A 12,073-nucleotide genomic window follows, 5' to 3' on the forward strand; every position below is an offset into this window, starting at 1 on the left:
ATTGGGATCTCTGCTCCTCACCAGAACACGGCGGGGACAAGAGTGAGCTGCCGGCTGCAGAGCACAGAGTACGGGCTCGCCTGTTGAAATGCCCACAGTGGCACTTCATCCAGAGCTACCAGAGCACAGCAGCTGGCACCCTCCTTAGGCTGAACCAAAGAAAAACGGGGTTCAAAATATCTTCATGTCTGACATTTTTCTTTAGATCTTATTTGTGCCAACTTTGACTCAACTTTGGAAAGAGATGTTAAGGATTGAGCCTGAGAGGTCACAGTTCTGAATACTGACCACTCCTCCCCAAAAGTCTCTCCCTGCATGAGCGGCCGTCAGGAACCCTGAATCATCTTGAAGACATACTGCGGTCATTTTGACAGCCTGCAGGGATCACTGTGCCTCAGTCTGTCCACAGATAAAAATGAACGTGACTTCATAACGTCCTGACTAGGTTTCTAGTAAGAACGCAAGAACACTACTTAAAAACCACTGGAGATCTGCAGAGGAGGGGGGCTTATAGAAACAGATGGAACTGTTTCCCTTTTATTCTACTCAGTTACCAAATGAATGCTTTAAACAAGGCAATATATACTGATTCTCACCCAAAACATTGGGGGAAAAAAATCCCAAGAGCAAGAGAATGATAGAAAACTTTCTCAAATTGGTTCAAGTTACTAGCAAGTAAGATGCTACATAAGTGCCCTGTGATATGAAATGAGTAATTTCAAATCTGGAAGAAAAAAATCTGTAAGATTATTTGGGCACTTTTTTAAAAAAACCTAAAAACTCTTGAGAGAATCTGTCCTATATACAGCTGGCTTTGCACATTTCAGAGAAGCCAGTTTCCCGGCCAAAGCTAACAGCCCCAAGTACAAACCCATTATTTGAATAGTGGAGGGGAGACTTCAATTAAATTCGGCTAAAAGGTTAATCTTCATTTTAATTGAACAAAAGAGCAGCTCCCACAGGCTTTTTTTTTTTTTTTTTTTCAAACTATAGCAGCTACCAAGAAACGTAAGGTGCCACCTTCACTCATCTGTTTTTGGATTACATGGTATTTTGCTGGCACGATCTGTGGAAACCAAGACTTATGCTGGTTAAAATTATACTCAAACACTGTTTTTTGACCCAAAGGCCATCCGAAGGTGACTAAATAAACACACTGTGGTATATACATTAAATGGAACTCTATTCAGCCATAAAGATGAATGAATTACTAATAATAAAAATGGGTACAGCCCAAATATATTATGCTGAGTGAAACAAACTAGACACAAAAGAGTACCTGTTGTGTGGCTTCCATTGATGTAAGAGTCTAGAAAATGGGAATTAATCTACACATAGCTCCATAGTTGACTGAGGCCACGGGTGGTGGAGTGGGACATCCACCCAGCGGGCCATGAGCACGACCTGTGGAATTTCAGCCAGTCAAAATGACTCCAGTGCTACAGTCAAGACTGCTGCTGCCTAGAGTCGCATTAATGACTTGCAGGAATGTCACAAGGCACAATGCTGTGTGAAAACAGCGACGTTCTATGACAGCAGAGGGCTGGGCCTTGGTTCTTGTTACTATGTCACATTACCAAACCTACTTTTATTGGCATTTTCTGTCACTGTAAAAATGATGATGTATTTTCAAATGATCTTTTCTGTTAAAAATGATGTCTCTATAAATATTAAAAAGCACATAATCAGAAAAAAAAAAACTAGACTGAAAATGACTCGAGGAATAACCTCCCTGGTTTTGTATTCTCAAAAAGAAACTTTGGTAATCTTCTCCCAGTTGCTGGGCATAAAAATTATGGTCTCACCCATGGATGAATTGAGTTGGATACTATTAAGTTGAAGTAAAAAGCCCTTTGGTTTTTGTTGTTTGTTTGTTTTTTTACCTTCATGATACTTTTCACATGGTTTATTTGCTATACGGTTCAATTGAACTTTTACTACCATGGTGCATTCAACTTCATTTCATGGTTGGAAAAAAACCCCATTTAACAGCCACAAAATAACTGCTTTTCATCTATATGAATCCAAGAATATTCATGATAAGGAAAACAAACTCCAAGTTGAACAGTATACAGGAAAAAGTGAGTTTGTGAGTTCACTGGGAAGACTGCCTTTTTCAGCAGCCTTTCAACAATTATCTCGTTTTAGCTACTAACACGATTTTGTTTCTGGGTTAGGGTGAGCTTTTAGATTTCTGGTGAGAGTCTGACTAGATTAAGTAAGTGTTACTAGGTGGAGCTGCTTTGCTAAGAAATAGCTATTTTAAAAGTTTTTCTGAAAAATTTATAATTTAGAAAACAAGCCAGTACTTCGTCAAGTGTAGTATAAATATTCCTCATCCGAGCTCAAGTGTCTGAGTCTCCTTTCAGGGCGGCATTACTCGGGTTCTGTCACTATCCTCAACAGAGAACTAAATCTAGAAGTTATTTTTATTCTCTTTAGATGTCCCTTATTAGTTCCCTTGAAGCAAGAGGAGCCTCTATTTAAAGAGGAGTTTGGCTAAAAACACTAGCTGGTTGTCCTTCTGGGAAGGGACTTGAATCCACAGTGCGGAGAGATATTAACGATGCCGTTTCTGCTGTTTACACATCTTTAGATGACAGACTTAACATCTGGTTGGTAGAGGAAGACTAGCTTAGACAACAGTGCAGAAAAAGCGCCAACTTGCAGATCGGGGTGTGATACAGTATCACCTTGAAGTACCACCACTGAGGTTGCTGAATGACTATCAGGTTAAAAGCATGGCTAATCATAATGGGTTTCATGAAAATCTGCCATATAAAGATCCAGACTTAATTAAAGGCAGTTGTTCTGTCCTTCGATTAATGCAGCAGGATTTCCTAATTCACAAATTCCTTAAATATTAAAAGGTTCCTGGTCAAAGGATCTGATATTTTCTGGCATCTAGACATCAGCAGACAACTCACGGCAGAAGGTTCAATCTTCATATGGGCCAGAGGCAAAAAAAAAAAAAAAAAAAGCTCTTTACAACTACAAATAGACTGTATTCCAACCTTAGTCTGCGGCCTCTCATCAGATCTGGTCTAAAATCATAAGAGGAAGCTGAGTGTGTGAGTGTGTGTATTTCACTTGCCAATGGTTTTGCTTACTTAGTGCCATCATAAAATTCATTAAAGCTACTAGAGCCACTCATCACACAGAGTTTCTTGGTGGCAGGTCACTTGTGTCATTATTTCAGCACAGTGTCCCGCTCAACTTCGGGGTTAACCAAGGAGTTGTCCTGATGCCAGCCCTGAGGCATCAGCTGGAAGCCTGAGACGCGGGCCAAGAACAATGGTGTGTCAGCAGGCGCGCTGCCTGAACCTAGGACCATGTTAGCGCGCTGTGACGCTGTCGTGAGCTAATTGCTCAGCCTTCCTGTGTTTGCGCCAGCTGGCCGTGACTGCTGTTCCTACAGGCTTGGTCTCAAGGTGTGACACACTTCACTATAGGTTTGCGGTGGGTGCTGCCACACAGGCTGGCACCCTGGATTCTTGATGACTTGCACTCCAAGGAAATATTTTGTGTTACTTCCAGTTTACTTTTAGTCTTATATTAAAACCCAAACTCCTTGAATTGTGTCTCTCATGTTAGCAAGCCAACAAGATCATGTTATGCGATTGTTAAGTCTCCATCCCAGTACCACCCAGTTAGCATCTTTATAAGTAAGTCTCCCTTCACGTACACTCCAAGCTTAACACAGGGCTAATATGTGAAAGCTCCTGCCTGTACCTCGTCTGCTAACTATTTTGTGAGCAGGGGCTATCAAGGCTCAAGCAACCCCACAGCAAAATCTAAATGCCAGGATGTTACAGGCAGGCGAGCTCTGCTCTCCTGCTCAGTCATAGGCCCTGCTGAAGGACAAGATGAAAAGTGTGTGGTCTTCCTTTGAGGTCATGCAGATCTTTTCCTTTTTCCAGGTTTCTAATCCTCTCCCTCACTCCACGAGCCAGGCTCTTGCAAATGAGAAAACGGGGAGGTTGACTGGCTGGCCCAAGGCCCCACAACTCTAAAGGGGTGGAATCCAAATTCAAATCCAGATCAGGTGGGAAGAAAAGTTGTTTTGTCTTTAGCTTTATCTCTTCTTGTCTGTTAAATCTACAAAGTCAAGATTATGGGGGCTCTTAAATTTTGAAAAGCTGGAGAGTCTTGTTTTTTGGACAGGAGTTTATTGAGAAGGTAATTGCCTGTGACTACAGTGACAGATGCTATATAAATGGAGACACTCACAGATGATGGAAGTGTATATTCTGCAACTGTGTCTGACCCCTAAGAGTCAGCCTGACTCTTCTCTTCACATCCTGCTTGGGTGAAGTGGGAACAGGTGACCACATCAACAAATAATGCGGAATCCTTAGATGCCCCAAGGAGAAGGCTGAGAATTAACGTCCCATGTACTCAGCAGATTGGAGGGCATTCATCTGCTGAGAGGTACAAAGGACAGAACAAAATCCATTATTATCAGTTTAGAGGTTGGCAAGATGACCCTCAGAAACACACAGGATCCTACATTCCTTTTAAGCTATTATATTAGTATTTTTTCATCCATCCATCCATCCATCTATCCATTCATTCACTTCATACTCATTCATTCAATCAAAAAAACACTGTCTACTGTGCATAAAGGAGACTTTCCAGACATGTGGACATGGGGTGTGTGTGTGTGCAGATGAATAAAACACAGTTAATGTCTGTAAGGAACTTACTGATTAGTAAAGTGTTTCTTTAACTTAAAAAAAAAATCTGTATCTCCCACCCCTATCCACCATAAAAATATACATTTTATACCAAAGTCTGGCACAACTGAAAATTTCATAAAACAACATCTACTCTTAAAACCTATAATGTACTCTGGTATTTTCTATTCTATTCTAATGCTCTTATTTAATGAAGACAGTTTGTTTGAGAGAATGATATGGTGGTTCCAATAGAGATTTACAGGTGTATATAGCCACCTCTGCATAATTATGTGGAGTCAGCAGGGAAGAAATCAAGTAAACCTCTTCAGATGAGGAGGTACTTGAGTTGGGCCTTGGAAGATAGGCAGGATGAAGAGATGAGGGGCATTCCAGGAGGAGGGGACAGTGTGCCTATATACCAGGTGGCAGGCGAGCACCGAAATGAAACAGGTTCACAAAGATGCACGGAGGAAGGAAGAGAGGTTGTAGTCAAATCAAGGAATGAAGGGTTGGAATAAGAGTGAAAGGGAGGGTTGTATTTAGGGAAGATTCCTCAGGCAAGATGAGAAAAGGAAGAATTGGTGGGTCTCCTCACTCTTCCTCGTGTTCATCTTGGGGACACTCCACCTTGCCATGGGAACTTCTGCTTGCACACAAACATCTGTGCCAAGACCCACCCTGCCCTTATCTGCATGAAAAGCAAACCAAGACTTCTGCGGAGGGCTTGGGCAGGGTTATGGACTAAGATAACTCAAAATTTCACATGCTTTATTTTAACCTCTTAGAAATATTGAGTGGAGTATACGAATTTTTAAAAAGGTAGAAACGAGTTCATAAGAAAGGAAAGTGGAAATGAAAAGCAGGAATATAGGAGGTCACATTAGTGGCTGCGTAGGGGGAGAACTACTGGTCTCATCATTCTGAAGGCTTTTCTGTTGTCCACTGGGGGACAGGAAACAAAGCTGTGAGCACTGACAGGTGGAACACTGGAAATAAGACACCTACATAAAGTCTGACCTAAACAATGAAACAATGGACTAGGGACAAATCTATGCACATGCACAGGAAGGTGAAAAGGTATTCCAATGGTCCCTACCTGGGTTCTACATAAAAACAAGAACAACAGCAAAATTCTTCCCAGGAATTTGAAACCACAGTCTTAAGTCTTCTGTGAGTTTGGAGTTTACATTCACATCAGCCTTCTAGGTGCAGAAATTCCCAAACCAAGAAATTAATGTAACATTTGGCCCCAGACAGTGAAGACTCTGGGGCTAACCTACAAGAGGACATGCAAAAACTGTATGTTTAATGTGATCAAAGACATAAAATGGAAGTTGTAAACCTAAGAGAGGAACAAAATACACCTAAACAAAACCCCCACCTAAACAGATTTTAAAACAGTACTTCTAAAAACAAAAAATTAAGTCACCAAAACTGTAATTCTCACTGGGCGTGTTAAACAGCAGAGGAGACATAGCCCAGGAGAGTATTAATGAACTGAAGATAGAACTCAGAAGATTACTCAGAATGCAGTAGTAAGAGACAAAGTAGAAATAATAAAAGAAGGGTAAAAAGATATGCAATACTGCATGAGAAGGCCTACTGTACATCTAATAGGAATGCCAGAAAAAGGGAAGAAGAAAAGTGGAGAGATGGCAATATTCAAATCATTTGGCTTAGAATTTTCCCGAACTGATGAAAGACATAAACCCTCAATTCCAGAAGCAGAAGGGTCTCAAACAAGAAAATAAAAATAAATCCACATCTAAACACACAACATAGTGAAACTGCAGAACACTATAGACAAAGCAAAAAACCATACACACAAACCAAGAAAAAAGTAAGTAATCCATAGACAAATAACAAATCAACCACAGACTCTTCAATAGCAATGCTGGAGACAACATAGTGAAATATGTTGTCAAAAGTCTAGGGGGAATAAATGTCAAACTAGAATTTTATTCCCAGCTGAACTATCACTGATAATTAAAGGGAAAATACAGGCATCTTAAACAAGACAGTGATTCACCAGCCACTGACTGTTACTTAAAGAACTACAAAAACATATACTTTGGGGAAAAGAAAATTTAAACCAGAAGAAAGAAATAGGAGGCAAGAGGGAAAGCATCCATTACGTTATTTTCTGTACTTTTTTTGTTTTGAAATAAAAATATAAAAAAGATACAGATGACCCAATTTATCTTGTTTAACACTCTTTGCTTGGGAAAGGTGAAATAGTGGGAAGAGTGGCCAAGAGCAAATGCTATCAAATGACCCCAGGAAGCAACCAAAATAGAATAAAATTATTGACATATCCATAAATATTAATAAATATGACCTGGGCATCTTTTGAATACAAAGAACAGTACTGCTGAAGCAGTGAAAGATGTTCAATAAGAGAAACATCTAATTTTGGTAGAACATTTTTATTTCCTTTCCTTTTTTCCCCTTATTTAAGTAAGCTTTTTGGATACTGGTAATTCATAAATACAACCTTAATATTGTATATAACTGATCCCACACAGCCTAACTGATGTGGAATTCTGAAGTATTCAATCTTTTAAAAATAAAACAGAAAAATACAGATTCCTGAGTAGCCCCATAAATAATAAATCTATTCTTGCAAGTTTTAAAAAATTCCCCTTGCTATGACCACACAAGTTTTAATTACATCAGAGATAATAGAATACAATTTTGTGCTATGCTACAAGCCTACATAAATTCAGGCTTTTAAAGGATTCAATGTCTTATTTATAAAGCCAACTTCAGCAAGGAAAATAGTAAGGGCATTTATCTGGAATTCACTTTAAATGTACTATGCATAAATCAAAAAAACACCTCTTGTTATGGCCATAGAACAAAATGCCAAAGGCACATTTGTATTAGAATCAGGTAGCAAGCCACAGAATGTACTCACATTTATTGTCCCATAAGTAAGTAAATATAAGGGCAAAATTACTAAGCACTTTTCAGCAGACAAGAAATGGATATGGCAGGAAGCTGACATCTCTGCCAAAAACTACGAAGGGAATAAATAGTCTCTTTTTATAAAAAGCAACAATATTAAAAATTGATTGAACACATTTCTTCAGCTAAAAACATAACGTCCATCTATTTGGCCCTCCGCATCTAGTAAACTTTCTCATCCTGGACACACAATGAAGATTTGCTGATGAAGAGAACTTACACTTGTTCTTTCCCATTTTCCTTGTTTGGGGACATTTGTCTCATTGAAAGGAACAAAAATGTCCACCTCTAATTAAAAGAATGCTGCGGTACATGCTAGCTTTTCAGACATAATGTTTACTCCAAGAAGAAAAATGTCACACAAACACATTCCCAGCTGAGTGAAGATGAAAAAATTAAACCCAAATGATTTTACTTCATAAATTCTTAAATAACAGTATCTAAACTATTATTTTGGAGAAACAGAAGGCTCAGGATCGAGCCTCCTAAGCAGCTCTTTCAACTATCAGACGACTTGCCAGCTTCTCAGGAAAATCCACCACGGTGCACAATTTCAGAGCCATTTTGCCACTTTTCCACTGTTCAGGAGTGACATGACTCTTACTATCTTCCCACTCTCTCCTCCTCCAACTCCCCTATGACCTCTGGAGCCCAGGTGGCTACCCACCCTCCACCAGGGGGAAGGGCAGGGCTGCCTCAGCAGCTCTCAAGGAGCTCAGAGGGGTCCAGAGATCAGCACTGTTTGGGGCAATAGGAATTTGGGTACATGATTTTTGGACTCAAGTTATAGGAGAGCCCTGTGTTGGCTTGTTTTAAGAAGTTAAAGAAGGTATCTTTACATGAAGATGACCATGCAAAGACTGGCAACAGAGTGCAGAACGGTTCAGAGGTGGGCTCTGAAGCCACGCTGCTTGAATCCACAGCCACACTGTGTGACCTTGGGTGATTACTCTCCCCTCTCTGTGCCAGCTTTTCCCATTGTCAACAAGGATAGAAATGCTACCGACCTAAGGTCACTGTGAAGATTCAAGGAGATAATAGGCTAAGCACAGTGCCCAGCACATCATAAGTACTTGAGAAGTATTAGCTATTTATTACTAGTAAGAGTAATAGAAACACAAAAACATGGGTGAACGGGAAACAGGGACAGTGCTAAGGTTCCATTTAAACAATTTAACTGTAAAACCAAGAAAACATTTTCCTTTATAAGAAGTTAGAAAGCTAACCTCCACTGATCTAACGAAAACTTTAAAATTCAAAGTTTGTAACTTTCAGGTAACCACACAGGTAATAAATATTCCTGAATTTTGATTCCCAAACCTTAAACTGCGATTCTTAGAAAGGTCATTTTTAATATGTGATGTTGAACATCATCAGTTATATCTTTTTTTGAGGCACTCTGTGCTGTGGGCTCACTATTACATTTAATTATTTTAAGCAATGATGCCTTAAAGCCAACCTCAGACCTCTTCTGCCCCAGTACCCTCACAGGAGGTACAAAGCCTAGCTTTATGGGAAGAGCTGCACCATCCTGAATCCTTTCCCTTTCTCTTACTGTGTGTGGCCTGCCAAGGTCAGAAAAAAGGTAATCTGAAACCTTCAATTGGACTTCCTTCCTTCCTGTCCTTTTGAGTCTCAGCACTCTACTCTGTCCTTAGAGCCCCTGTGCAGGTAATTAACACAAGGCTGAAGCACAAGTCTTATTCTGCAGCAGAACCATTTGCAAAGAGAGGTACTGACTTACTGACTGTGAAGGGCACTATCCACCTAATAAGGGACCTAAAGGTAAGGTGAGCCAAGACTTTCCCATCTTCCAATTTTCAGATAACAGATAACAGAGTGGTATTTCTGAGCAACTCATCAAAAAACTTCCTCAGATAACGTGTCACTAAGACCATTCGTTCTCAAACTGGGAGTTCAGGCATCCACTTGAATGATGATTTTTTCTCATTTACTTTAAAAATAAGGTATGTAGACAATGATGTGTACACAATTACACCACATAAGACTGTAATGTCCATCTTGCTAAGACTTTTATTCCTTGTTGGTTTTGAAGAAGCAAGCTGCCACGCTCCAAGCTGCTAAGTGGGGAGTCATGTGACAAGAGACTGAGGTCAGCCTTTAGCTGACAAGCAGAATCTTGAGATGGTCCCTCATCAACCATCAACGAACTGGATTCTGCTAACAATCACAAGAACTTGGACGCAAATCTTTTCCCCACTTGAGTCTCAGATGTGACCACAGCCCTAGCTGATACCTTGATTGCAGAAGACCCAAATAAGCTGTATCCTGAACTCCCAACCTATAGAAACTGTGAGATAATAAATACATATTGTTTTAAACCGAAAAAAAAATTGGACAAAGGATTTCGACTAAAGCAGTCACAGCAGAGACTGAACATGATTTTTCCATGATTAATACTTCTTATTGTTAAATGCCTACTAGTCCTCAATGCAGCAGTGAAGCATACTGCTAAATTGTATTTGCTGAGGATTGTTTTAAAGTCCTTGATCCTCAGATTTCTTTTCTATAATGAGGAAACTTAACTATTATCTTTAAAAACTGCCCATGGTGTCAAAAACCCTTTGGAAATAAGGGGAAAAGCCATCCACCCTTTCTTAGAGCTGTAAAATCTATATTCAGTGTCAAGATGAATTTAAAAAGCCATCAGTTTCCTGCACACACTCACCAGAGGCTCTGCCATGATGATGCGAATCTTGCGCTCAGCCTGAGTGGTGAAGTTGACAAACAAACTCTTGAGGACATATTCTCCCGGTTTGCTGTCTGGGTCCACACTGATGGGTAACATGGTGGGTGGCCCTTTCTCCTTCTGTGTGCCAGAGACAGGTGGGACTGGAGGCTTGATGTAACCGTTGCCAACAGGAGAAGCTGAAAAATATAATGGATATTCTTACCAGCCAAAAATAACATAATAATCAGACTGGCTGTGTTAAACCGTACATATAAGGACATGAATCACATGAAGAATGTTGCACTTATTTTGATTACATTAAGTTGCATATTTGATCACCTCAAAACAATTCTGCTTGCCACATGGCTTTAGGTAAATTGTGTTGCAAGGACACAATACAACTGACAAATCCTACGACATTTAAGACGTTTTTAGATTCTCTATTATGTTTCAGGGAAATGGACTAAGAAAATGCATAGAGGAACAAAACTGATTTCTTGTCCTGGTTTTCCGAACGACCAGGATCTCTCTGTCTTCTGTGCTTTATTCTAATAATGGAAAAGACTCTGGGATCCTCCCTCCCACAAGTTTTCCAGACCCAGTTTTCAGAAGCCCAGTTGGCTCTCACTCCCAAAAGGGATGAACCCCTTGAGAGATAAAAGGCTCAGGCAGCACCCCTTCTAGCCATCTAAGGTGTGGCTTTAACTTTTCCCTCTCACCATCCTCTGGTTCAAGCTGGGACACCCCCTTCTCATTCTTTATAAAATGTACAGATTCCCTACTTGGATCAGATCTTGAACAGAGGCAGCTCTAACAGTCTCTAGTGAAGGACCTCCTTTCAGGCTGCAACGGTTGGACCAGTATTTTAATTTGACAGTTACAGCGAAAAAAATTTCTTACTCATAAATGAAAATTTCCTGTCTCTCTACTTTCTACTATCCTTTGACATGTCGAATTCTGACAGGCACTAGCCCCTTCCACCGATGTCCTTGAGATGGTCAGTTATCAATATCCAGCAAAAGAAATACGAGAGTGTGTACGCTAAGGATAGAGGCATTAGGAATGCTGAGGGCAGGGTGAGGATAAGGTAGACTTTTAAAAGGAAGACAATTTAGTTTTGGGTGACTAGATATAGAGATTAAGGAAAGGAGTAAAGAGAAAAAGTAGATTTCCAGTTTGTACTCAGGTTTGGATATCAAGAGAATGGTGGTGTGTCATTGATAATAAAGTAGGAAAAAGTTCTCCACGGAAGCAGAACACTCTCCTCAAAGCTACAGATGAATTCAAGGCTTCTCTTATCTTCTTTCTACTTCAAGTCAAATTCTGAGGAAGCTGTGCAAAAATTTCATTTATTTTATGGAATTACCAACACGTCCTCATGTCATGTTGCAGATTCTCCCTCATCTTTTCTGCTCTTTCTGAATGCCCCTCCGTCTCTCACCCCCTCCATCTCTCACTCATTTAACCTGCCTTCCATCTGGGGAGGGGGGCTTCCATCTGGAGGGTCTTCCCACATCTCAACTACTACTAAACTTGAAGAATATGGCCTCTCAAGTTATAAAAATAAAATATGCTGTGTATGATTCCATTTTTTCTCCATTCTCCTTAGCTCCATCCTAGTCTAGGTCCCTGGAAACCTATGGCTACATTATGACAGCAGCCCCTTTGCTGGCTTAAGTTCACTCATTTTACATAACAAATGAATCTTCCTTCAGTTTCACTGTAACACATTTCT

At 40.1% G+C, this 12,073-nt stretch overlaps 1 protein-coding gene across 5 annotated transcripts in view; it reads right to left on the reverse strand.

Annotated features, from left to right (window-relative positions):
* Window positions 1–12,073, reverse strand: part of FRY (FRY microtubule binding protein) — a 361,507-nt gene that overhangs the window by 157,550 nt on the left and 191,884 nt on the right. For all 5 annotated transcript variants that reach the window (XM_064493224.1, XM_064493223.1, XM_010994182.3 and 2 more), the window contains one exon: window positions 10,336–10,535. In XM_064493224.1, coding sequence (XP_064349294.1) covers window positions 10,336–10,455 — 120 coding nt within the window. In that variant the 5' untranslated portion in view covers window positions 10,456–10,535. The remainder of the gene's footprint in view (window positions 1–10,335; window positions 10,536–12,073) is intronic.

This window comes from Camelus dromedarius, chromosome 13 (genome assembly GCF_036321535.1).
Source record: "Camelus dromedarius isolate mCamDro1 chromosome 13, mCamDro1.pat, whole genome shotgun sequence".
In the NCBI taxonomy this organism is placed as follows: Eukaryota; Metazoa; Chordata; class Mammalia; order Artiodactyla; family Camelidae; genus Camelus; species Camelus dromedarius.